The 27,621-nt window shown below is 40.6% G+C and overlaps 1 protein-coding gene across 6 annotated transcripts in view; it reads right to left on the bottom strand.

Annotated features, from left to right (window-relative positions):
* Positions 1-23,187, bottom strand: part of phka1a (phosphorylase kinase, alpha 1a (muscle)) — a 53,487-nt gene extending 30,300 nt beyond the window's left edge. For 5 of the 6 annotated variants that reach the window (XM_060929905.1, XM_060930619.1, XM_060932827.1 and 2 more), the window contains exons 1-10: positions 22,731-23,187; positions 17,901-18,059; positions 17,302-17,349; positions 16,877-17,045; positions 12,746-12,828; positions 12,561-12,641; positions 9,588-9,686; positions 7,673-7,819; positions 7,530-7,583; positions 698-820 (exon numbers count right to left, since the gene is read on the bottom strand). In XM_060929905.1, the coding sequence (XP_060785888.1) occupies positions 698-820; positions 7,530-7,583; positions 7,673-7,819; positions 9,588-9,686; positions 12,561-12,641; positions 12,746-12,828; positions 16,877-17,045; positions 17,302-17,349; positions 17,901-18,059; positions 22,731-22,808 (1,041 nt within the window). In that variant the 5' untranslated portion in view covers positions 22,809-23,187. Of the gene's footprint in view, positions 1-697; positions 821-7,529; positions 7,584-7,672; positions 7,820-9,587; positions 9,687-12,560; positions 12,642-12,745; positions 12,829-13,788; positions 13,874-16,876; positions 17,046-17,301; positions 17,350-17,900; positions 18,060-22,730 lie in introns of those variants that run through there. The other variant, XM_060932115.1, reaches the window with a different exon arrangement.
* Between the last annotated feature and the right edge of the window lie 4,434 nt (positions 23,188-27,621).

The raw sequence follows: 27,621 nt of genomic DNA, 5'->3' as shown, positions 1-27,621 counted from the left end.
TTTATTGTTCGGGTTTGTCTTGTAGCTGTCTACTTTTCGCACTCTTTCTTATGTTCATTTTTCCTTGTGGTGAATAATATGTGGTGAATAATATGTGGTGAATGTCTGATAAAAAAGAAAAAGAAAAAACTAACCAAGTTCAAATGCTGATGATGTCACAGCCATCCACGGCCAGGAGTCAAAGAGAGCAAAATTAACCATGCTGTCTGGATTGGAGGTGTGGCATATTTGCTCTCCTCTATCAATTACAGTGACATTAGCCAACTGTGGGAATCTGTGAGCTCATATGAGGAAGGGGGCAGATACTGCTTTCTTCTACGTGTGTTACACTGTCCTGTGAAAAAGCAGGCGCAGCAGTTCGAAAAGATACAGCTGTTTGGCTTCACATGTCTCAGACTGGTCATATTACCAGTTGAGAGCTGTTGTATAAAGGGGAGACCTGATTCCTGGGTAGGAATTGGCCCAGCCAAAAGGGATAAAATGGGAGGAATAAGGCCCCACCCCCTTTAAAAAAAAAAAAAAACCTCAGGAGCTCCCAGTGAGACCAGATTTACATCACTGAATTAAGAACCTGTGATACACAGCAAGGATACAGTCCTTACGTTCATATTTACAGCTCATTTTTAACTTGATGGACAACAGTTTAAAATTTTATAACATTACTTTATCTTGTCTAAAAGAGCCTGTATGTTTTTACCTGCTCTTGGCTGTTGAGAAAGATGCCATCAAGAATGAGGTACGTCCAGAAGAGAGGCCACTCACATTCAATGTTCTCAAATAGCTTCAGCTCAGCAGATTCATAATATAGTCTATTGGGATCCTGTGGACATAGAGAGGATACATGGGATACATTTAACAGTTATTCCACGAAATCAAGTCGTACACGAGTTATCGCTACAGTGGTGTTTGAAAGTTTGTGAACCCTTTAGAATTTTCTATATTTATGCATATGACCTAAAACATCATCAGATTTGCACACAAGTCCTAAAAGTAGATAAAGAGAACCCAGTTAAACAAATGAGACAAAAATATTATACTTGGTCATTTATTTATTGAGGAAAATGATCCAGTATTACATATCTGCGAGTGGCAAAAGTATGTGAACCTTTGCTTTCAGTATCTGGTGTGACCCCTTTGTGCAGGAATAACTGCAACTAAACGTTTCCGGTAACTGTTGATCAGTCCTGCACACCGGCTTGGAAGAATTTTAGCCCATTCCTCCATACAGAACAGCTTCAACTCTGGGATGTTGGTGGGTTTCCTCACATGAACTGCTCGCTTTAGGTCCTTCCACAACATTTCAATTGGATTAAGGTCAGGACTTTGACTTGGCCATTCCAAAACATTAGCTTTATTCTTCTTTAACCATTCTTTGGTAGAACGACTTGTGTGCTTAGGGTCATTGTCTTGCTGCATGACGCACCTTCTCTTGAGATTCAGTTCATGGACAGATGTCCTGACATTTTCCTTTAAAATTCACTGGTATAATTTATAATTCATTGTTCCATCAATGATGGCAAGCCGTCCTGACCCAAATGCAGCAAAACAGGCCCAAACCATGATACTACCACCACCATGTTTCACAGATGACATAAGGTTCTTATGCTGGAATGCATTGTTTTCCTTTCTCCAAACATAACGCTTCTCATTTAAGCCAAAAAGTTCTATTTTGGTCTCATCCGTCCACAAAACATTTTTCCAATAGCCTTCTGGCTTGTCCACGTGATCTTTAGCAAACTGCAGACGAGCAGCAATGTTCTTTGTGGAGAGCAGTGGCTTTCTCCTTGCAACCCTGCCATGCACACCATTGTTGTTCAGTGTTCTCCTGATGGTGGACTCATGAACATTAACATTAGCCAATGTGAGAGAGGCCTTCAGTTGCTTAGAAGTTACCCTGGGGTCCTTTGTGACCTCACCAGCTATTACACGACTTGCTCTTGGGGTGATCTTTGTTGGTCGACCACTCCTGGGGAGGGCAACAATGGTTTTGAATTTCCTCCATTTGTACACAATCTGTCTGACTGTGGATTGGTGGAGTCCAAACTCTTTACAGATGGTTTTGTAACCTTTTCCAGCCTGATGAGCATCAACAATGCTTTTTCTGAGGTCCTCAGAAATCTCCTTTGTTTGTGCCATGATTTTATTTCGTCCTTGGTTGGTTCAGCAACATGCTTTGCGTTTTGTTTTTCTCTACTCACGGTATATGAGCTGATAGCCTAGTAGTAGAGTAGCCAAATCAGAGCACGCAATTGCTCATATCCAGTGAATGTGGAAAGAATAAAATGAAATATCCACATATGACACGGCATAACAAGAGCAACCATTATTACCATTAGTAGGGAGAGCTTTTTAATCTTTTATCCTCGCAGCATGCCCATCAACCCATAACGAATAGCCATAAATCTTATGGATTTTTTTGGGGGGGTTGTCAGGCTTACAGGCATATTCTAATAGTCTTACGGATTCCTAGTTTTCCGCCAAAACATTTTTATTCTGCAAGTCCTTCTTCTGTGTGGTCACGATGCGCATTATGTGCAAAACAAGCTATAGACAATCAAACCAGAAACCCTCATGTTATGCAGGCAGAGGGTCTCGTTCGCAACATCTTGGCTATTATCATCCCGCCACCAGGTTTGTTGGCGCCTGAAAGCTCCGATTTTGATATCATACTCGAAAGTCAAGTGTCTGCATGAAACCAAATAACACTTCATGCCATCATGAGCTGAATAAAAGGGCTTGGAGCCATTTTGTTTTTCCAGTTGAGTAGTTTTGAAAGAGTATTTAGCATACAGAGAGAAGCAATGGGAGCCCCTGCAAAAAGAATGAGGTACAGTAGGAGAGCCTCTTCCTGAATGGGTTGAGCTATTTAAAGGGCATACTGTTAAACTTGAACTTCATAACGTGAATTATGGGATGGACAAGATCATGAACTACATATTCAGTTCAGTTGGTCGGGTTCAATGCCCGAACTGATGATCACATCATCAGTTTTTCTTTGGCTAATCAGACACAAGGTACGCCACCACTCTTGCCGGAGCGGTTGGGGGTTAGGTGCCTTGCTCAAGGGCACTTAAGTCAATCCTGCTAGTCTGGGGAATTGAACCAGCAACCTTTTGGTCCCAAAGCTGTTTCTCTAACCATTAGGCCATGACTTCCCCTAACTACATATATCAAACTATGATGTGGGGAAAAAGTGCTTTTGAAGTTTTTCCTTGTTTGTTTTTCAATATATTATGCCTCAAAAACAACATATTTTTAGTTTGTAAGGATTTTTTGCCTTCAATAAGGGTTTCTGTGAGGGCTTATAAGTCCGGACTCTGAAATGGGTTGATCGGTATGTTGTAGATGCTAAATACAATTATTATTAAAGCCATAAAGTCGTCTGCCTGCTCCCTTAGAATTTCCATTGAATAAGTGTTTGAGAAAATGTTTAACATGGAATCTGTGTTTATTCTCCACTAAGTGACGGTGCCAATGTGTGTGTTCATGCGTGTTGGGACATGCACCTTGTCTCATTAAATACATTCTGCCATTATTTTAAGCACATTTCTTTGTGTAGGGAATGCCATAAGTACAAAAGATAACGTGAATAATTGTGATCAATATAATTAAAAGTGTAAGGTAAAGGATCATATGTGATATATCTTCATTATTACATGTTAATTAATTATGAGGCATTTGGTTCTTCTCCTTTCTCTCTTGCTTTCAATAAAAATAAAATGACTTTAAAGGGATAGAAAATGTAAAGTAAATACATGCACGGGTTGGTAGCTTGTAATGCAAGTCCATAAGAAAAAAAAGTTTCAGGCATGTTTGACCATTTATAAGAAAGTTGTGAGCGTTTTTTGTATCGCTGCTCTAATGCCACCAGTAGGCTGCCATGTCGCCTGTTGGAAGGGCGATGCGTGACGTCATTTGGGCGCAAGGCTGAGAGTAGCTCTTCAGTGCTGAAGGGGCAAAGCGAAAGGTCTACTAAGGTGACAATGTTGATTTTTTCACTATACATCTGAAATAGTGTATTAACGAGCTGCAACCCTGACTTATGGGCAAACCCGAACTCTTTACCTGTAAAACGAGGCTGAAACTATGCGTTATACTACTCGTTAGCATGCTTAGCATGCTCTCGACTCATTCATGAAAAACTTCCTCATCAAGACGTTACCAGGCTAGCCTACTGTAATTACCGTAGTAGACAGTCAACGCAGAAAGAGAGGGTAAACAAACACTGCTTTACTATACAGGATTCACGTGAAAATTACAGCAGGACGCACTTGCACGAAAAAAGGCGGAAATATTGCCAGAAACACCCGAGCTGCTGGTAGGGTATGGATCTATTTCGTAAAATTCATACACGTAAAAAGATACAGTATAAATAGCACCAAGGATAACACAAAGTATAAGATACACTTATTTCCAATGTGGTCCCTCTTGATGACGGCAATAAACAAAATACAAAAGGCAATAATAGTGACAATTGTATAAACAATGATGAAAGTCAAACAAAAAATATGCTAACTGTAATTATCGGCGTACAACTAGATTACAGAAACAGCACCAAAATGATTAAAAATTACTTATACACACACACACACCATAAAACTGGGTTTGGAATTTACTCCATAAAAACTGGTCCTTAAAACGATCACGTGTTTGACTAGATTGCAGTGATTGCGGTCGGCTATTCCACAAACAAATTCCTGTATATGTAAAAGAACTCCGAATGGTTTCCATAAACTGTGACGTCACTTACAATACACGGCCGTATTCGACAAAACGGACCACAGAGCCAGTGACATTTCTTCACCGATTTCCTCGAGTATTTCAGACAAATGACATGAATAACGACGATCATGATAAATGAACATTACCATATCAATTGGTTACACACAAGCAGTGATGGGAATAACGGCGTTAGAATAAACGGCGTTACTAACGGCGTTACTTTTTTTAGTAACGAGTAATCTAACTAATTACTTTTTACATCGTTATAACGCCGTTCCCGTTACTTACAATAAAATACTATGCGTTACTTTATTAAAGCTGTTCTCATCTGGCACGCTGCTCGTTCAGCCTTTCTTTCCTCTGCTTTAGTGTGGGGCGGGGAGACACGAGACAACGGCACAGTAAGCCAATCAGAGTAGATTTGGACAACATATGTAGGTAGGCCACGCCTACTGCACTACTGCGCACGCTTTCAATCGGAAGACCCAGCGATGGCGAGCGGTCAGCCCAGCACTGCGCTTTCACACTGGAAATACAGACAGGACTTTTCATTACTTGAAATAAAAGGCAAGAGTGTTTACGTGCAATGCACATTATGTCGAGGAACAAAGCGTTTGTCCTCGTCAGTGGCCAGTAATTAGTAACATAATTTTAATAACTGCAAAAATATATTAAATTTGATAGATGTCTTATCTCACATTGTCCCACAAAAATATTAATATAGTGTAGATAATGTTACTAACTGGTTCTGTTAAGTGTCCATTTCAGTCATTAAACACATTTAACATTCACTTTTATTATGATTACACTAATTGAATTTGATTTTTTTTTTTTGGGGGGGGGAACAAAATGTAACGGAATAATTACTTTCCCTGGTAATTAGTTACTTTAATGACAAAGTAACTCCGTTACTAACTCAGTTACTTTTTGGGAAAAGTAACTAGTAACTATAACTAATTACTTTTTGAAAGTAACGTGCCCAACACTGCACACAAGTGAACAATATTTATAGAGTTGTTTTAGTTAGTCATTACTGAGGCTTTTTTTGACAACACTAAACCAAAGCAAAATACCCAACAAACATCAAGCTGCTTAGCTGCATCAACAATTATTACTTTTACGCCCAAAGGAACTCAAAATAACATATCGCACTTAATAAAAAGTTCAGGAAGCCATAAAAAGTGTTTTCTTACCCTTTGAACTTCTCTTTTGTGGACTACTGACCGCGTCGTCTCGTTTGTCTTGTCCGCTTTTTGGCCGAAAATTGTGGTAACCGCGTCTGGATTCAGCGCTGGCTTGTACAGTATTCCTAATGCCGGTGCATCGGAGTTGTTTGAGTGAAACAATTTTCTTCAGAATGTTCAGAGCACACGAGCTGCGTGAAGCAGTGTTTGTTTACCCTCTTCCTGCATTGCCGCGGGGGTTGGACTGTCTACTATGGTAATTACGGTAGGCTAGCCTGATGACGTCTTGAAGTTTATCATGTATAAGTCGAGAGCATGCTAAGTGTGCTCAGTGTGCTAACGAGTGCTTATGCTGCCAGGAATGTGTAAAAACTTGCGCGCTTGCCTCTTCGACAGATTTACTGTAGGTAAGTCAGATCGTATGCAGATCTGTTTGTAGGTAGTCTAGCAAGGTCCACAGAATGAGGCAGTCACGGCAGCACTACTTGTACCGGGGATATAAATATGAAAAGTTACCTCCCTCCATTCAGTCACATAGGAGTACGTCAGCTGTTGACTATTCCCTCACTGTTTATCAGCAATACCAGTATTATCTTTCCCCCCACACTTTTTTGTTAGAGAAATGGAATTTCAATTTTTTTTCATATAAACTTTTAATAAAATAACCTCCAGCTAGGGGCAGCTTCAAGTCTTACCTTGCTATGCAGAGCTTCCGTTTCTTGCGCCCAAATGACGTCAGAGCATTGCCGGAAATGATCAGGGGGATTTTTCTGATTGGTTAAAATCTTTTCAATGGCGGCCTCCATGAAATCGTCCATTCTGCATAGAAACTGACTTTCGGAGATGGATATCTTACTCATGTGAGCTCCTTATTTTCAATTATTCACATGAATTGTTAGTTTATATCATAATCTATCTTCATAACGATTTAAAAAATGGGTTTTCTTTTCTTTTAAAAGAAATGGTCAGTTTGGTTCTTTTGAAGGAATATGAATTACTGATAAAAATGATTAATCCACAAATCCGTAAAATAGTTGATAGTTTAATTGATAGTAAATAAAGTGTCATTAATTTAATTTATTTAGCTTTTGCCATAGGAAGATCTATATATATGTACATACATCATGGCATGGGAAACCACAACAGCTTGCGCCAATTACAGTGGCCCCATTGTACCGAATTTGCATGTCTTTAAACTGTGGGGGAAACCGGAGCACCCGGAGGAAACCCACGCGGACACAGGGAGAACATGCAAACTCCACACAGAAAGGCCCCTGTCGGCCGTGAGGTTCGAACCCGGAACCTTCTTGCTGTGAGGCGACAGTGCTAACCACTACACCACCGTGCCGCCCTAAAGTTTAGTGGCAGCCCTAAAGTTATTTTAATATTTATGTAAACAAAACCTGCATAGCGCTGATCATTTTATTTGTAGTTTTCAATATAAAACTTAGTAAAATTATTCCAGTTTGTACGAATACTTTTTGAACATTTTCAGCACATTTTAAGAACATCACGATAATACTGATAACCATGATCAGTTTGGTCACTATATTCATGATATTAAATTTTCATACCACTTCATCTCTACGATACACACACGATGGGTAACTTCTAATATCCTACCTCTTTAGGGGTTTTATGACCATCTCTGAGAAACCGACAGCAACCATATCGCCCCTAAAAAGAGTATGAAGCGCATAGTTAAAAATCATTTGCATTCAAAATATAACCATAATGTGTGTGCTTAAATGAACTAGAGAGCCAACCTGTAGCTTGGAAATGATTTCCTCCTTGGTGATATTGACTAATTCCATGTCCTCCACAGCGAAGGCTGGATACGAGATAATGGCAAGAACGCCAGCATCTACTTCTTTCGATGTGGACGCTCTGGGCAACATGGAGTTAAGAATGGACTGGACACAGAGACAGTAGCTGCTGTCAAACTATTTGCATACTTCAGTATTTTCAAACCATGTCCATGTTAGTCACAGTTAGTACGTAAAAATGAGACACTGTACTGAGTGAAAATGACAGAGAGAAAAATCAGCAACCATGTCTATAACATGATTGTTAGTCCCTAAGCAAAAACTTCCATCAAGTGGGGTTACATAGACAGCTTAGTGTTTAGCAATCATAACCAAGGAAACGGTATGCATTTAAAAAAAATTTCCTAAGAATCATCAATTGTAAAGGATGAATCGAAATCTCTCTTTTCAGTTGCATGTCAGATCAGCTGACGTGCAGATTCATTGCTTCCGTTTAAGCATGTGCTTTGTTTATTTTTCACATTAGGCATACTTGATGAATATTAAGTATTGTAAAAAAAAAATTTAAAAAAAAGATCAGGCACAGCCTATGCTGTAACAGTGTGTTGGAGCAAGGCTGGATTAAATAACAAGATGATCATAAACCAAATATAAGATTATTAAACATGTTTCTAGACCTTTCTTTTTACTAAATTTGAGCTTGAAAAAGTCTTGTTCTATTGATCAATATTTTTTTCTGCTTTCTAGAAATACATCCTGTTCCCTTCCCTCAGTACAGGCAAATGTTGATCACACAGGTGGCAGTAGACAGAGTTTGGGTGAAATGCTGAAGTGCTCCTTTAAGACGTAAAGCAATAGGGCAATGCTTCGATTAAAGTGCCATTCCACCATTGGATGTATTCTTTGGCATAAAATACAATATATTTTGACAACATATATAAATGGTATCACTAGATAGAGAAATCTTTTAGCTTCAAAACGATATATCAAACATAATTTTTTGACAACGACAAGTATATTAATTTTGCGACCAAAGTCACCTACCCTTTTAATTTCCGCACATGATGTCATCGGCAGGTTCCCCTTCTTGTGTACCACGTGACGTGGCACAGATTATCAGCAATGGCGGATAGAACGCGATAAAAATAATACCAATAAATCTAGCTAACTGAAAGATTAACTCAAAATTTTTCGCAATTTTTTTGGCCCCCATATACGAGGAGAAATGACTCTCTCACTTTGGGGGTTTCCTGGTCTAAAAATAGACCGACACGTGGTACACAAGAAGGGGAACCTGCCGATGACATCACGTTTCACTACCGCGCGGAAATTAAAAGAGTAGGTGACTTTGGTCACAAAATTAATATACTTGTCGTTGTCAAAAAAATTATGTTTGATATATCATTTTGAAGCTAAAAGATTTCTCTGTCTAGTCATCTCATCTCATTATCTCTAGCCGCTTTATCCTTCTACAGGGTCGCAGGCAAGCTGGAGCCTATCCCAGCTGACTACGGGCGAAAGGCGGGGTACACCCTGGACAAGTCGCCAGGTCATCACAGGGCTGACACATAGACACAGACAACCATTCACACTCACATTCACACCTACGGTCAATTTAGAGTCACCAGTTAACCTAACCTGCATGTCTTTGGACTGTGGGGGAAACCGGAGCACCCGGAGGAAACCCACGCGGACACGGGGAGAACATGCAAACTCCACACAGAAAGGCCCTCGCCGGCCCCGGGGCTCGAACCCAGGACCTTCTTGCTGTGAGGCGACAGCGCTAACCACTACACCACCGTGCCGCCCTGTCTAGTCATGTTGTCATAAAATATATTGCATTTTATGCCAAAGAATACATCCAATGGTGGAATGGCACTTTAAGATTCAGGAGTGCATTCAATGCTGGATTCACCTGACAGTGCTGGATGTCGTCTGGCAGAGCATGGACCACCGAGCTGGGCCCTCCTTTAGCCCCAAATAGGTTTAGCTCATCCAGTGCCTCCAGTGCTGCCTACAGTCACAAAGACTCCATTCACACATTGTATTTAAACAAGGCTCACAGTTCATCAGGAAATATAAAGTTTAAACCCACTGTATGCATGAAATGATGTCGAAATCAGAGCCATTTCACTTTGGAGTGCCAGGGTGAGACAACAGACAGTGCCATATTTTTTTCCCTATAAAAGGAGAATAATGTTTCCACTGTCTCACTGAACAAAGTTAGAGGAACTGCCTCAGTTTACTGCAGTTGGCAGGTCTTCACGGGCAGAAGGATGAAAGGAGTCTGGCATGCTGAGTTTATAATAGGTTAAGCACACCAGTGAAAGCGTCACAGTGCATGGGAGAAAGGCAGAAGGCCTTCCGTTAGGCAAACCTCAGCTGTATGCATTCTCAGCTGCTCAGTGGCAATGATTTAGAGCTTGTTTGTGGTTGGTGAGCATGTGGGTGTGTGGTGTGTCAACGAGACATGGTCACAGAACGAAACAGACCTTCAGTTAGGGTGACCATTTCCATAACACCAAAAAGGAGGACATTATTTGGACGGGGGGTCTGGGGGCCCTCCCCCAGAAAATTTTGTATTTCTTAGATGCAATTTCCTGCATTCTAATCAATTTTAGGGTGAATAATGGCAAATCCCATCTGATTCATAGCCCTCAAATTTTTATGTAAACCACAGTGGCAAGATTGAGAATGGATTATTTTTATGCAAGTCACTCAAGTTTGGTGAAATCAACATCGCAATTTTGTAGGGTTAAAGATTATGACTGTGGGGAAAAAAAGAGTAAGGTCAAAGCATTCATAGTATTTATTATAATTCATGTATTAGCTCTTAATTAGCTAGAACACACAGTATTTATATTTATTGAAAACATTGTGGAGTTAACAAACCACTGAAATTAAACTTAAGGTAGATATAGTAGATGTGCATTTGCACTGTCATCCATATCCTAACAAGTTAAGTTGTGAGCAGCTGGTCTACCGGACAGACTCGTGTTTCCAAGTCCCAGCCAGGGCCAGGGGGGCAGGGCACTAGGCACGCGCCAGGAAGATCATCAAAGGATAGAGCGCAACGCTTTCTAGAACGCAACGCCTCGCAGTGCGGAGTTCACATTGCATGCCAAAAAACATCGAGCCATAGACTCTTTATTGTAGATTACTAGTGTGCAGCACAGATCTGCAGTTTCCCTACAAAATTTTATTCTAGAACTCTGCTCTTCCAGTCTGGCAAGTCGATATTATATAATTCCGCTCATCGTCTCTAAAAGGAGGACAAATGTGCGTCCGGCTTGATGCTGCGCCGGACAAGACATTGAAAAGACGGACGGTCCGGCCTAAAGCCGGACGTCTGGCCACCCTACCTTCAGTAGTCTTCATTTTAAGACTTACACACACACACACAAAGGATATTACATAGTTGTGCAAAGTTTATCTTCGAGTAGTGAATATATTCATGACTGAATGATGCAAGCGAGTGATACATTTTTCGCCACGAGAAGATAAACTTCATGTCTTCGTGCCACAGTGTAATGTTCTTAATATTATATGGACACATCCACAAAAGAATTATGCAAGTTAATCAAAAGGATTTTAATTTTGAACCGGTTCACCCATTTTGACAACACGCATCCAGTCAGCGGGAAAACACTGGGAGTGACATCATCGGAGTGAAATATCGGGAAATATCGTACATACAGGACACTTTTTCCATGGAATAAAAACATGTATTCTATTCCCTATTAGCAGGTTTCATTCATATGGTTTGATAGCATGCAATATATCGCTTATCCTATGCGTATTATGTCACCCTACCCAATGGAGAAGGAGCGTGCAATATTGTTACAATATTGCATGTTGTCAAGACAACACGTCACACGTCAGAGACATAAAACTTCCACAGTACCGAACGACAGTGACAGTTTGTAAACAAACATGGCCACCAGGTTTGCTTTGTTAAATACGGAAGATTTTGAGAGAATTTTGGCTGCCAGGTCACTCCGTTGTGTATAGCTGTCGATGTTGATTTTATAAGTAACTAAGTAAATTACACAGAGGAAAAAACACTACACCAGCTGGAAGGTAACTGGACTGCCATGCTAACAGCACAGAGTCATGAGTAAGCTAGCGCTGGCCTTCACTAATGCTACTGCTCAATGCTACACTGGCTGGAAGGTAACTGGACTGCCGCACTAACAGCACAGAGTCATGAGTAAGCTAGCGTTGGCCTTCACTAATGCTACTGCTCAATGCTACACTGGCTGGAAGGTAACTGGACTGTCGCGCTAACAGCACAGAGTTGCGGATAAACTAGTGTTGGCCTTCGCTAATGCTACTGCTAAATGCTACACTGGCTGGAAGGTAACTGGACTGCCGCGCTAACAGCACAGAGTCGCAGGCAAGCTAGCGTTGGCCTTTGAGAATGCTGATATGAAGACAGTATGGCTTTTTTCGTGGTCTGTCAGATATATTCCATTTAGCTAGCATGAATGGCTGATATACCACTCAACACCAGCCAATATTCTTTGAATAGGTCACTCAGATCTGAGGTGCATTTCGTATGAAAAATGTGAGTTTTTCAACACAAGAAGCTAAATTTCATATCTTCAAGCCATCGTGTGATGTTCTTTTTATTATATAGACACATTCACAAACAAAAAGTACCCAAATTTATCAAAATGATTCATTGATTTCCTCACAAGTGACATACAGAGATTTAGGTCACGGGTTTGGTTCTCCATGTCCCAGATGTAGTTCGTATGAAAAATACGAGTGGCATATTTCCCAGTAAAACACTCGTGTCTACATAATATCATACTAAAATTTCTGATCAGCACACATCTAACCTGTTATACACAAAACCATCCAACTCATACATGAAACATCTTACTTTGGCCATGCCGATAGAGCTGGCATTGAGCTCAGGGATGCCTTGATTAGTCTTGTCTCCTCGCTCCCACATTCCATAGTCCTGCCCAGAGAAAGTGCATATGCTCAGAGAAAACCAGTCACAGATAAAATCTAGACCCCACTCATACATATAAAGCAAGTGTTTATTTATTCAGACAGACTTACTGCCACTTTGTATGCAGCTTCAATGTAAAACATCAGATTCTGGATCACATCCACTTCATCCTGAGTGTACACAATGTGCAAACCTAAGGGGGTGCAAATCACAATAAATAATCTAGATGCAGTTTAAAAAGGTCATAGGCAAAGGTTTTCAATTTATGCACATTTGAAACTTTACATGTTAAAAAACCCTCTGTAATTTTCTTCTGGTCCCAAGAAGTATTGTTAACAAGTAATAATTAAAGTAAGTTAGCGCGGATCGCGGCGAATTTCTGCTCGGCGATTTTCGTGACCACTCGGCGCGTGACGTCATTCAAGGCAAACAAATCACTTGAGTCGAGTCCACTTCGGTTTATTTGCATTGCTTGAGTGCAGACGTGCGTTCGGGAATTTCCAAAGAAAAACCCCATGCCTTATTGTTGTGCAGTGAACTGTAACAACGGGACCGGTTCAGGAAGAAGCTTTACACAACCTCTCATGACCAAAGTCCGTACACGTGTGCTCAGTTTGCAGGTAAACACAGAACTGCTCCTGGTCTGTTTGCCTTGAATGACGTCACGACGACTGTCCCCTGGCGGTAAAGGTGCGCGTAAGTGAGATGTAAAAAAAAAAAACCCTTCAGAACTTGTGCAAACCAGTATATTTTAACCGTTTTATTCAGTTTTAGGGTGCAAATTAGAAACCAGGAAGACTGAATTCGCTTTTTGGGTCGTTCTTCTAGAAAATAAAGTTGATATTCTACGTTCCACCTCCGACCCTTGTCTATAACATACATGTCAACCTTTGGTCAATCAAACCTGTATAACCAACTTCCAAAATCCGTATTTCCCTTATAAAATCCGTATAAGATGCAAATTAAAATAATTTACCTAAAATTTGAATGATAATTAGCAATGATATATCCAAGTTACTTTTTATTCAATATTAATAACAATAAACCTTCAGAATGAATACAAAGCTCCAATGTTTGACAAAAACACAAAGTGTCACTCTAATGTTCTGAATTGTACTCCATGACAGCTTTTTTTAGCACTCTGCACCAATACCTCACGAGGCTGCATGTCACAGCAAGTGTCTGTGTTGATCTTGCCGGAGTGCCCGTTCAGAATCTTTTCAGTCGCTAGTGAAAGTCGCTCAGGTGGAAATACGCGTTTCAAACAAAATACTTCCCGGTTGGCGGGATTCTTGCAATGCGGTGTGCGCATGATCAAAAGTGGAACGAAGTCTCGCTACCACAAGATAACGCGCGATTTCATAAGACTCTTTACTGGCTGTTTGTGCTTTCTGTGGTGTACAGTACGTTTGTAAATGTTCTGCGCTCTTTTATCATCGTGGGAATTGATTATAGCTCTAAATAAATATTGAAGTTTTTTTAAAGAATCTGTATAACTTTATTTGTACGCCCGTATACTACGTTTATTGAATCAAATCCGTATAAAATACGGACATTCCGTATAGGTTGACATGTATGCTATAAGCTTTAAACGACTCAAGACTGGATTTATCCAAGCTCGGAGCATAAGTCCAAATCCAACATTATTTTACTAATTCAAACATGCAAATATTGTTTAATGAATTAAAAATATTTGCTCCCAATTAATATTATGCAAATGAATCATCTGATTAGTTATAATCTGTTCTTCCTAATCTGAAGACCATATACGCATAGAATTGTTTTGTGAAGACTGTATTTCAGTCTGAATGTTTTATACTAAAGGTCATGACACACCAAGGCAACATCTGAATGCTCGTGCTAACCATGGGCCATGGAGGTGAAAGGCTGCAAGTAAACCTACCACAAAGCCCACACCGCAAAAATTCTGCACCTCAGTTTGAGGGAATAATTCCCTATACCAGGGCTTTTCAAAGTGTGGGGCGCGCAACGTGAGGAAAAATAAACCAGAATAAGTTACTATTGCGGACATTTAGCGAACTTCAGCTAGCCTTTGCCAGAGACAAAATGGATCGATTTTTCGTACCTAAAGCTACAGTGAGTGAGGAGACAGAGTCTGGGCCAAGCAAAAAAAAGAAGGAAGTTTGACCACGATTATTTAAAGTTTGGATTTTCATGGACTGGATCTGAAGATGCTCCACTGCCACAGTGTGTTGTCTGCCAAGAGGTGCTAGCTAACGATGCTATGAGATGTAAAACAAGATGTTTTAAAAAAAAAAAGCACAGATGTTTGAAATGTGTAAAAAAAAAAAAAAAAGATGTTTTAAAAAAGCACATTTGTTTAAAATGTGTAAAAGAAAAAAATAATGTGTACAACAACCATTTTTTTTAAATACGAATGGAACATTAAATATAGCTACAAAAATTGTAAGGGGGGGGCGCTGTTGTTTATTTGCTCTCTGAGGGGGGGCTGACTCTCCCACACTTTGAAAACCCCTGAACTACACCATTATGATGCGCGTAGTTAACTTTTATTAAAAGAAAACTGGAAGAACCTGTAGCAAAGTCACACACACAACTACAGGTACAAAATATTACTTCAAAACAGTGTGTAACAATGTCTATAATGGAAACATTTTGAATGTAGTGTATAGAGGGCTTTCGCGTGATGTCACCGCACCGCGAGATTTTGTTAGGGCGCCATATTGGAAGACCAAGTACACATCTATGCAAGTACATACATACAGAAAACAAACTACACCTGAAATGTAGCAGCAAATTTTCTTTTATTAACATGTTAACAGTGTTTTCTTTACTACATTAACAGTTGTTCCATTCTATGAAAGACCTGTTCAGAATTTGTTCATTTATATTTCATATAATAATCAGTGCAGATTAAATGAAATTCTCTACTATCATCTAAGGCGCCATACCATAACTCTGGGGACCTGGGTTCGATTCCGACCTGAGGTCATTTCCCGATCCCTCCCCGTCTCTCTCTCCCGCTCATTTCCTGTCTTGTCTCTACACTGTCCTATCCAATAAAGGTGAATAAAGCCCAAAAAAATATCTTTAAAAAAAAAAAGGCCCTCGCCGGCCACGGGGCTCAAACCCGGACCTTCTCGCTGTGAGGCGACAGCGCTAACCACTACACCACCGTGCCGCCCCTCCACTATCATGTTAAAAAAAAATTATAGCACTTGACCACTATTGCAATCTGTATTCATGCTGTTATGGATTTTTTTATTTCATAATTTATTTTTAATTTACTACTTATCTCCTTTTATTTATATATATTTGAATTATTTGGACATGGGGGAAAACTATATTTAAAATCCAAAGAGGGATGGAGGGAGGAAAATTAAAACAAAAGAAAGAAATGAAATACATAACATAAATGTGATAAAATTAAGGATGTTTTTATTCAGTAAACATTTAAAAAAATGTTCTACAACACTCTAGCCTAGTGACTTACCAGTAACAAAATGGTCTGAACATATTCTGTACTGTTGTAGACTTGAAGTATTCAGATGCGCTCTGCATAAAGCAGCTAAATCCTCTCTCTGTCTCCTGGCAGAAAGCTCCTTGGTTTGCTCCCCTTGTGTCTCAATCACAGCTGGTATTCTGTAGAAAGACTTCTTTTCACCTTTCCCATCAGCTTTGTTAGAACCCTAACACAGCACAAAAGTTTACCATTGTAGGTTTTTGATGATCCAAGTGCCTCGTGGGTTCAAATACCGCGCGCTGCCGTTATTTCCCCCTAATCACGAGTTTGTTGGTCTTCCAATATGGCGCAGGGTTTGTTTACTTCCGGTTTCGGGTGACGTCAGTGAAAGGGGTCTATAGGACTCATATCATCTCTAGCCGCTTTATCCTGTTCTACAGGGTCACAGGCAAGCTGGAGCCTATCCCAGCTGACTACGGGCGAAAGGCGGGGTACACCCTGGACAAGTCGCCAGGTCATCGCAGGGGTGTATAGGACTGTGGAGTGGAATTTTAATCAAGCTATTTTGTTTGTTCTGTACACTTCCTCACTCTTGGCATCCTCCTAATAGGGTCCTTTGCTTACTCTGAGCTCTTTTCTTCCAGTCTCCAACACCAATTCAATATTTTCAGCTGGCACTGAAGTGCAAGAATGGAAAACCCGCCACCAACAGGCCTATGACCCAACATTGCCTTGGTCAGCCAAGGCTGAAGAACAAGCAGGTAAGTTTTGGTAAAAATGCAATGGTCAAGCATACCCGAAGCAGTCATCTGTGCTAGAAAGAGCAGAAAGAGCGAGGTGGCATCCATCTGTAAGTGCCCCCACTCAGTATCACCCACCACTGTGGCACAAGTGCGTGTGTTGTACTTGGCATGGACACAATCCATGGTGCTCTTGCTGTACTTGAATTTCTCCACTTTGTCTAGCTGAGGACCAAAAGCAAGAGTCAGTCATACACTCTTTGGACAGCAAAGATGTTAAAAATGTTTGGCTGCGCAGGACATCCTTTCAACAGAGGACAGATGTAACTGGAGATGCTTAAAATGCACAGAGGGAAAACAGAACGGCGTGTCACTGTGGACTCTTTGGCAACTTTGGGGTTTGGTATTGCGTGCATAGGTCTTAAGCTCACTGTGTTTCATGCCTTAAAGTGGTGAACAAACAGAGACAGTGCTGCAATACCTGCCGCATAATGCACTGAAGTAGGCCTCTCATAAGCTTCACGACACTCTACAGAGAGAAAGAGAAGGTTAGCATGGATGCGAGAGGGAAAGAGACAAAAAGACCAAGATCACGTATGGCAAATGCACAGGCATATGACTAAAAAGTGCAAAAAAAACCAAAAACAAATGCACAGCATACACTCTGACCTTTTCATCACATCTTTAAGGGGGTAATTTTAGACTATGAAGGCTTGATCAGTCCAGATATATAAAGTCCACACATACACACACACAGCCACACACATAACTCCTATGAGTACAGTGAGGGCTCTTTGGTGTACTTGAGCATGTCACATTAGCAAAATTATTCATCGGTGATTCTTCACTATTGTAATTGATTAAAATAACAGATTCTGGATTTCACCCATTCTGGTGGTTGCAGCTATTCGCGTCACATCCTTTCATTAGAATACAGTTCATTTCAGGTTCATCATGGTTCCCATTCAGATGTGAAACCGGTGAACTGGGTCGAGATTCTGTATAATGCTTTGCTTTCCTGACCAAAATAGATCCTTGAGCAGATCAGTTTTAGATGACCAAATCCATCAATTCCACTACCTGCTCCAGCTCGTAAGCTTTGGCCTTGTCCTCATCACGGTCTGCATTCTTCCTGTAGGCTAGACTTAGAGCCCACACGGCGATGATGCTGTAGACATTATCCCTGACCCAGGCATCTGGCTGCTCCTCACTCGCAGGGAGAAGACCAGTCACTGGATCCTACACATCATCCATATGATTGGGGAGAAAGAGGAGACATTTTACAGTATAGATGCTATATCTGTTACTGTATGTGATGCAAGAGGTAAATGGATACTTGACTTACACACAGTATTTAGAAAGCTGAACTCTTTGTTGATCAAAAAGCATAAAGTTACACATTCATCTAATTACCGCTGCTAATTTCGTTGGAGGATGTCATGTTTTCGCCTTAGTTTGTTTGTCTGTTCCATTACATTATATTACAGGCATTTAGCAGACGCTCTTACCCAGAGTAACATACCCAGAGCAGCCTGGGGAGCAGTTGGGAGTTATGGTGATGATACACGGGGCAACTTTTTGGGCAATGTTGCCGAGCAATGTTGCTGGCAACGGGCAACTAGGTGAGACACAGGGCAACTTTTCAGGGCAACTAACAATGGGCAACAACAGTTAGCAACGGCAGTTTACAGTTAGCTAAAAAAAAAATAAAATAAAATAAAAAAAAATCGATGGCTTAATTTTTGCTGTGACCATTTAATCAAGCTGTCTGTTGTTTTTTAGAGCTTTGGTGAGGTAAATTCCTCCATATAGAATATTAAAATAACAACTTACCGGCGTAAAAACAGATGAGGAGTCTCTCCATCTCTTCACTCCACTGACACTGAGCGGCCGCCATATTTGTTTGAAATTTCTGATCCGAACCTCACCGGAGGTCACATGACTCGATACTCGCGTTCTGATTGGCTTATCTCAAAAAGTTGCCAGAGATTATCAAAACCATTCAGAAAAAACAATGTTGCCCAATCTCAATAGAAAAGAGTCAAAACGCAATTGCCCAGCAACATTGCCCAAAAAGTTGCCCTGTGTATCATCACCATTAGATGCCTTGCTCAAGGGCACTTCAGCCATTCCTGCTGGTCCAGGGAATTGAACCAGTGACCTTTTGGTTTCAAAGCTGCTTCTCGAACCATTAGACCAATGGCTTCCCCCAGTGTAAATCAAAAAGTAGTAAAGGGATTCTGATGAAATTTTGAGAAAATGCGACTCACTGATTACATTTTGATGCAAATCCAGATATGTATGTGGATCCTGGATTTTTTTTTTTTGGTCAGTAACTCGAAAAGTAGTGAACAGATTTGGATGAAATTTGGTGCACAGCTTTAGTATTATCCTAGGTTCAAGTGATATGATTTTACAGCACAGAATAACAAATTTTACAAGAAATAATAAAAGAAAAAAAATACAAATAAAAAGTGCTGATGGGAGCCTGGAAACAGGAATAAATTTCCCTGAGATAAAGGCTTCGAAAGAAAGAAAGAATTAATAATATTAATTAATAATAATTTTGATGTTGATATGTGGCTTGGCGGATGTATGCACTTTAGAAGAGTGCCCTTCTTGTTGTAGTTATAACATGGATTCATTTGAATTGAGAGAACAACACAACTGAATGAGTCTAAATACAAAATACAGGCCTTTCCGTAAGCTAAAATTGCATCAGCTGAAAAGTACAACTTAAGCAGTAGACTAATTCATAATCTTTCTGGGTACATGACTTTCCAAGAACTTTGCAAGATGATATGTATGAATTGCACTGCTAGGAAGGACATAGAGAAGAGCAACTGTACAAACTTATAATAGCAGGGAATGATTTACAACTGGAAACTGAAATTAAGTGTAGAAACAGTTTTGAAGCACCTATAGAATAAGACTAGCCAGAAAGGGTCATCAATGTGTGATGTAACTGATACATGGCCAGTGAACTGTATAATTTCTCGTGATTTAAAATGGGACGCACATGTTAATTATGTTATTTCTAAAGGTTATCGCATGCTGGGTTTTCTACATAGGCATAGCCCTTGTAGTTTCGATTTATCCACTAGAAGATTGTTATATCTAGCTTATGTAAGATCAAATATAGAGTATGCTAGTGAAATATGGGCACCCCCTTCTATAGGTAATGTCTCTAAAGGAGGAGGGGTAACAGGAGGACAGAGGACGGGAAGGAGCAGTAGCCTAGCCTAACAATAAGAAATACCGGACAATGTGCAATATAAAGTGCAATATCTCTCCTGCTGCGCTCCCCCCCCCTTTTTTTCCTCCTCCCCCCTTCCTCTCTTCCCCATATTTTATTATTTTTATATTTGTATATGTAAATACTTAATTTATTTTAATTTATCTAGAAGTTTTCCCCTATTTCTTTTCTCTGTTTATCTGTAATGATGCTGCTAGAATCTTAATTTCCCTGAGGGAGCCCTCCCAAAGTGATCAATAAAGTTTTATCTAATCAAATCTAATCTAATCTCGAAAGTATACAGAGGAGGGCAACAAAGTTTATTTTAAATTTAAAATAGAGAGATACTATTAGTCATAAAGCCCGATTAATTAAATTGAATTTACTGCCAATATCTTATCGTCATGAAATCAGCGATTTGCTATTCTACTTTAAGTGTTGTTTAGGACTCTTAGACTTTCCGATTCATTAATTTATTAAACCGAGGGTGCCATTTTGTACTACTTGTAATAGTTCTGCTTTTGATTTGATAATTCCGAAGTGCCAAACTAAACTTTTTCAGACTAGTTATTTTAATAGATTGCCTAAGCTTTGGAACACCCTGCCTGTTTCTTTACCTTCATGTAAATCTGTTAAGCAATTTAAATCTCGGTTAACTACTTACTATACTAATGCTTTTAACAATGCTTTTGACATTAATGCTTTTAATACGTGGAAATCCATTTGCTTTAAGTGCTGCTCTTCCTGAAATATTTTAACAACAAATGCTTGCTGTTACTGAGTAGATTTAGAGATTTTCAGTCAGTTTTTAAGTATAAATAATATTATAAGCAATATTAAGCCATAGTAATTGGAATTTATAAATGTAAATTTTATATCCTTTTGTTATGAGATTTTTAGAATATATTTTAATTCGTGGTATCCACAAGCATGGTTCTGTGAGGCAAATTTTTTTTAGGTTTCTGCTGAATGGGCTTTTGAATATCAATTAAGTAAAGATTACTATTTTTTAGTTTTATTTATGGGTTGTTATTTTGTGATGTGATGTTTTATTTATTATTTAGTTTTATTTAAATGTATATGCATCTTTCCCCTTTTTTTATTATTATTACAGTAGTAGTAGTAGTTGTAGCAGTAGTAGTATGGACCCTTTTCACGTGACGTCACGACAAACGCGGCCGCCATTTTGGACATGTACTACCAGTAGTTTACCACAGCCAACATTGAGGAACGGCAGCAAAGAAAGTGTTTATTTTCAGCAAGACTTCCATCATGCCACTATATTGTTGTGTACCTGGATGTAGTAACCGTCAACAAACAAGGCAAGGGTTATCATTTTATCGGATCCCGGTAGATGCTGACCGACAGAGAAGATGGATAGCGGCATACCAACGCTTGTGTAGTGACCACTTTGTTGGAGGTAAGACGAATAAAATTAGCCAGAAAAGGCATTACATTGCTGTTAACATTCCATTCTAGTTTACTGTAATTATGATCTGGCAGCTATTTACACCGGATCCGGTGCCGCGAGCTAGCGCTGGCTCCGGCCGGCCGCGAGCTAGCGCTGGCTCCGGAACCTCGGACGTTGGCTCCGGCAGCTATTTACACTGGAACCGGTGTAAATAGCTGCCAGATCATAATTACAGTAAACTAGAACGTCCGAGCTAGGGAGCTAGCGCTGGCTCGCGGCCGGCTAGCTCGCGGCCGGCCAGAGCCAGCGCTAGCTCGCTAGCTCGGACGTTGGCTCTGGCAGCTATTTACACTGGATCCGGTGTAAATAGCTGCCAGATCATAATTACAGTAAACTAGTAAATACAGTTTTCTGCATCTCGCTCCTTTTTCTTTTATGTTTGTCGCCTTCCTCGCATTCAAACCGATTCGAGCCGAAGTCCACTACATGTCCAAAATGGCGGTCTCTGTTACGAAGGTCACGTGACTGAAAAGGGTCTATAGGGCACACTGTTATTGGAGCCTAGCTCTATTGTGTGACCCCACCATTTTTTTATTTATTATTTGTTTATTTATTGTATCTGAGATGGAAGCTTAATAAAATAAAATTTTTAAAAATTGTTCTTGAGTGGGGGGCGGCACAGTGGTTAGTGCTGTTGCCTCACAGCAAGGTCTGGGTTCGAGCCCCATGTTCGAGCCCTTCTATATGGAGTTTGCATGTTCTCCCCGTGTCCGCGTGGGTTTCCTCCGGGTGCTCCGGTTTCCCCCACAGTCCAAAGACATGCAGGTTAGGTTAACTGGTGACTCTAAATTGACCGTAGGTGTGAATGTGAGTGTGAATGGTTGTCTGTGTCTATGTGTCAGCCCTGTGATGACCTGGCGACTTGTCCAGGGTGTACCCCGCCTTTCACCCGCAGTCAGCTGGGATAGGCTCCAGCTTGCCTGCGACCCTGTAGAACAGGATAAGCGGCTACAGATAATGGATGGACGGATGTTCTTGAGTGATCATGCAAAACAAAAACAGTCCTTATTTTACAAAATTAGACTCTCTTAAGTTCATGAAGCAACTGAGAAATTCAAGTGATCTTGATATTGATGACAAGTGAGACAACAGAACACATTCATTCTGTGACAGGTGTGTGTGTGTGTGTGTGTGTGTGTATGTTATTTACACCAGTGATCTACATGACAGTACACACACTCACAGCCTCCCTACATGCACTCACTTGGTGTTGGAGGATAGTTTGTTGAATTATCCGAGCATAGTTGTCGAGTTTGACTCCTGAATTACAGCGACTCCTCATTTTCACTTCACTTCCCTTCACTTCCACTCCTTCAGCCACAGAGTTTCTCCGACATCCTCACAAAGTTTGCAAACCTGTAATGACCTTCAGATGAAGTCTCCTAAATCCCCAGAGAGCAAACACCTCCACACCAAAGCCTGCCAGCCTAGTGCCCACGCATACAGAGCTGCCAAAGAAACTACAAACAGTTATGTACACAGTGCTTTGCACAAGTTCACATGCCTGACTACAAACTAACTGAAATAAACAAACACGCGAGACCTGAGTGGTCAAATAAAACCCGGAAGTGTGAAACTAAAGTGTCCTACTGATTCGTACTGTACACAGCTGCCTGTGAATATAACTTGCAGCAGGCTTGTATTTTGACAGCTAGTTTTAAAGAGCAGGACAAAGGAGAAGCACAGACCATTACAAGCAAAACAACAGCGCCAACTATGGCTTTAACACGAAAATGAACTTGGACCGGAAGTAGTCAGAGAGCGATATGGAACCGACTTTGCCTAGTCTGCCTTCTCAGTATGAACCCTTTATTTACATCCCAAACAAATTATTTTTACTTGTTGTAATGTCAGCAATCACCATTTTCACCAAAAAAAAAGGAAATGCTAAATATCGCATGTAAAAACGTAAAAAAAAATAATATTTAGTTTTTCCATCAAATCCTGCGCTCTGATTGGCTGGCGAGCGGGCCCGTATCCTACGATACAGACCCTGGTTACGGACCTCTAGCGACTCGCTCGTTCACAACAACAACAAACATAGTAGCACTTTTTGTCAACATTTATCTTTTTTAATAAGATTTATTCATAAGATTATCAAAAATCTTACATTTTTGCCAGCATTTCTCAGGAGAATAGCATTAATTTTACAGCATGGATAGCGATAACGCCAGTGTTCACAGCGAAAGCGAGTTTTACTACCCTGAGGAAGAAGAAATAAAATAAAACATTTCAGGAGAAAGATAAAAACCTGTAACTGTTGCTAACACCGAGCAAAAGCATGGCTGAATCCTGAATGACTCAATTTTGTATAAATAGGGGACGACATAGGCGGCAAAATGTAGTTTTTTTCCTGCCATGGAAGTGCACTTGTATACCGAGGAGGAAGCCATTTGCATTACAGCCGTGAATGAGGATTCAAAATGCCGGCTCAGCTCGGTTTTCCCTTTCGGGCGCTCTCGTTTTCTGTTAGAATTTGGTAAAGAAAAAAATAAATATATGTTATTTACCAGCTTAAAGTCGGTCCGTATGGTGAAAAACCGTGACCTCGGCCTTGAATACTGACCCCGGCCCAGAGGGCCTCGCTCAGTACATTCAAGACCTCGGTCACGGTATTTCACCATACGGACCTCCCAGCTGGCAAATAACATATATTTTTTCGCGGTGCGGTTTCCATCAAATCCTGCGCTCTGATTGGCTGGCGAGCGGGTCCGTATCCTATGATACAGACCCCAGTTATGGACCTCTAGCGACTCGCTCGTTCACAACAACAACAAACATAGTAGCACTTTTTGTCAACATTTATCTTTTTTTATAAGATTTATTTATAAGATTATCAAAAATCTTAAATTTTTGCCAGCATTTCTCAGGAGAATAGCATTAATTTTACAGCATGGATAGCGATAACGACAGTGTTCACAGCGAAAGCGAGTTTTGCTACCCTGAGGAAGAAGAAATAAAAGAAAACATTTCAGGAGAAAGCTAAAAACCTGTAACTGTTGCTAACACCGAGCAAAAACATGGCTGAATCCTGAATGACTCAATTTTGTATAAAAAGGGGACGACATAGGCGGCAAAATGTAGGTTTTTTTTCCTGCCATGGAAGTGCACTTGTATACCGAGGAGGAAGCAATTTGCATTACAGCCGTGAATGACGATTCAAAATGGCGGCTCGGCTCGATTTTCCCTTTGGGGCACTCTCGTTTTCTGTTAGAATTTGGTAAAGGAAAAAATAAATATATTATTTACCAGCTTAAGGTCGGTCCGTATGATGAAATACCGTGACCTCGGCCCAGAGGGCCTCGCTCAGTACTTTCAAGACCTCGATCATGGTATTTCACCATATGGACCTCCCAGCTGGTAAATAACATATATTTTTTCGCGGTGCAGTTTCCATCAAATCCTGCGCTCTGATTGGCTGGCGAGCGGGTCCGTATCCTACGATACAGACCCTGGTTACGGACCTCTGGCAACTCGCTCGTTCACAACAACAACAAACGTAGTAGCATTTTTTGTCAACATTTATCTTTTTTTATAAGATTTATTTATAAGATTATCAAAAATCTTACATTTTTGCCAGCATTTCTCAGGAGAATAGCATTAATTTTACAGATTGGATAGCGATAACGACAGTGTTCACAGTGAAAGCGAGTTTTACTACCCTGAGGAAGAAGAAATAAAAGAAAGCATTTCAGCAGAAAGCTAAAAACCTGTAACTGTTGCTAACGCCGAGCAAAAACATGGCTGAATCCTGAATGACTCAGTTTTGTATAAATAGGGGACTACATAGGCGGCAAAATGTAGTTTTTTTTTCCTGCCATGGAAGTGCATTTGTATACCGAGGAGGAAGCAATTTGCATTACAGCCGTGAATGAGGATTCAAAATGGCAGCTCGGCTCGATTTTCCCTTTCGGGCGCTCTCGTTTTCTGTTAGAATTTGGTAAAGAAAAAAATAACTATATTATTTACCAGCTTAAGGTCGGTCCGTATGGTGAAATACCGTGACCTCGGCCTTGAATACTGACCTCGGCCCAGATGGCCTCGCTCAGTACTTTCAAGACCTCGGTCACGGTATTTCATGATACGGATCTCCCAGCTGGTAAATAACATATATATATATATATATATATATATATATATATATATATATATATATATCCATTACAACTTATAGCAGGCTTGTATTTTTATATGGTATTGTATGAGAAAGTGTGGCGTAAATGAGAAGTATATCAGAGTGGTGCAAGACATGTATGAGAACGGTGAAACAGCAGTGAGGTGTCCAGTTGGAACGACTGAATGGTTCAAGGTGAAGGCCCCCATCATACTTATTCGGAATTAGCAGGAATCAAGCAGAACCAGCCGGAATGAAACATTTTTAAAAATTCGTACCACATTCGGGTGGGAATTTCAAACTGACCAACATTCTTACAGCTCTGTAAGAATGCCGTTCAAATACTTAGAATGCGCTTCAAACCCGCCTTGAATGATTCTTGCACATTCCGGGTGTATTAGCTTTCGAATGCAGTTCAAATGTAGTTGGAACACAGGAGGAATACCTAGAATGCTGTTAGAATGCAGTAAGAATATTAAGAATGCACTTCGAATGCCGTACGAGTACGGTTCGATTGCTGCCCGAATACCACCCGAAGTCCAGTTGGAAGGTGCCTCGAATGCTGTACAAATTCACCTCAAATGCAGTCAGAATGCTCCTGGAATAGCCACCGAATATGTTTCAAACGTCTAAGAATTCAAAGAGAATGCAGCTTGAATATTTAAAATGTACTTCGAATATCCCGGAATATACGAAGAATTTTCATTCCGACAGCATTCCGGCTCATTCGGGACATTCTGGCAGGATTTGAAGTGGCTTGCCATTTCAATTTTTCACTTGAACGCGATCAGAATGTTTCGAATGCTGTTGGAATGCTGGAAGAATATTTAGAATGCAGTTAGAATACACTTCAAATGCCATTCAATATTTCTCCTCTTCGAATGCACCTCGAATGTTTTGAGCATGAGCAAAACATTCGGGCTGGCCACAAGAATGGGCCCGAATGTTTGGAATGCACTCAGAATGCAGTCAGAATTTTTAGAATGCACTTCGAATATCCCGGAATATATGAAGAATTTTCATTCCAATGACATTCCGGCTCATTCCACCTCTAGTGTGACTACCCTATGAAGGTGGGACTTCATCAAGGATCTGCTTTGAGTCCTTTCTTGTTTGCCATAGTGATGGATAGCTTGACGGATGAAGTGAGGCAAGAGTTGCCATGGAACATGATGTTTGTGGATGATATTGTGATATGTGGCGAAAGTAGAAAGGAGGTTGAGTTGGGTTTGGAGAGATGGAGGTATGCATTGGAACGAAGAGGAATGAAGGTGAGCAGGAGCAAAACAGAATACATGTGCATCAGTGAGAATGGGGATGAGAGTGTAGTGAAGATGCAAGGAGTAGACATAAAGAAAGTTGGTGAATTCAAGTACCTGGGGTCAACTGTGCAGGAAAATGGGGGCTGCGATAGTGAGGTGAGAAAGAGAGTGCAGGCAGGGTGGAGCAGTTGGAAAAGGATTTCGGGAGTCATTTGTGATAGGAAAGTCCCTGCAAAAGTGAAAGGTAAGATGTATAAGACAGTAGTGAGACCAGCTGTGATGTCTGGATTGGAGACCGTATCCTTAACGAAGAGACAGGAGGCGAAGTTGGAGGTGGCGGAGTTGAGGATGTTGAGGTTGGACAGGATAAGGAACGAGCACATCAGAGGGACAGCACATGTGGAGAGCTTGGGAATTAAGCTAAGAGAGATGAGACTGAGATGGTATGGGCAGATCCTGAGAAGAGATACAGAGCATGTTGGAAGGAGAATGTTGAGGATGGCGCTGCCAGGCACACGAAAACGAGGAAGGCCAAAGAGGACATACATGGATATGGTGAGAGAGGACATGAAAGTGGCAGGTGTGGTAGAGAAGGATGCATAAGACAGGGAGCAACGGAGACGAAAGATCCACTGTGGCGACCCCTAATCGGGAGCAGCCAAAAGAAGAAGAAGATATATCCATTGTAACATCTGTATTTTTTTTATTACCCGTTTACT

The sequence above is a fragment of the Neoarius graeffei genome, chromosome 1, assembly GCF_027579695.1.
Source record: "Neoarius graeffei isolate fNeoGra1 chromosome 1, fNeoGra1.pri, whole genome shotgun sequence".
NCBI classification, from domain to species: domain Eukaryota; kingdom Metazoa; phylum Chordata; class Actinopteri; order Siluriformes; family Ariidae; genus Neoarius; species Neoarius graeffei.
Note: the sequence above shows the minus strand (reverse complement) of the source record. Positions and strands in the feature narration are given on the sequence as shown.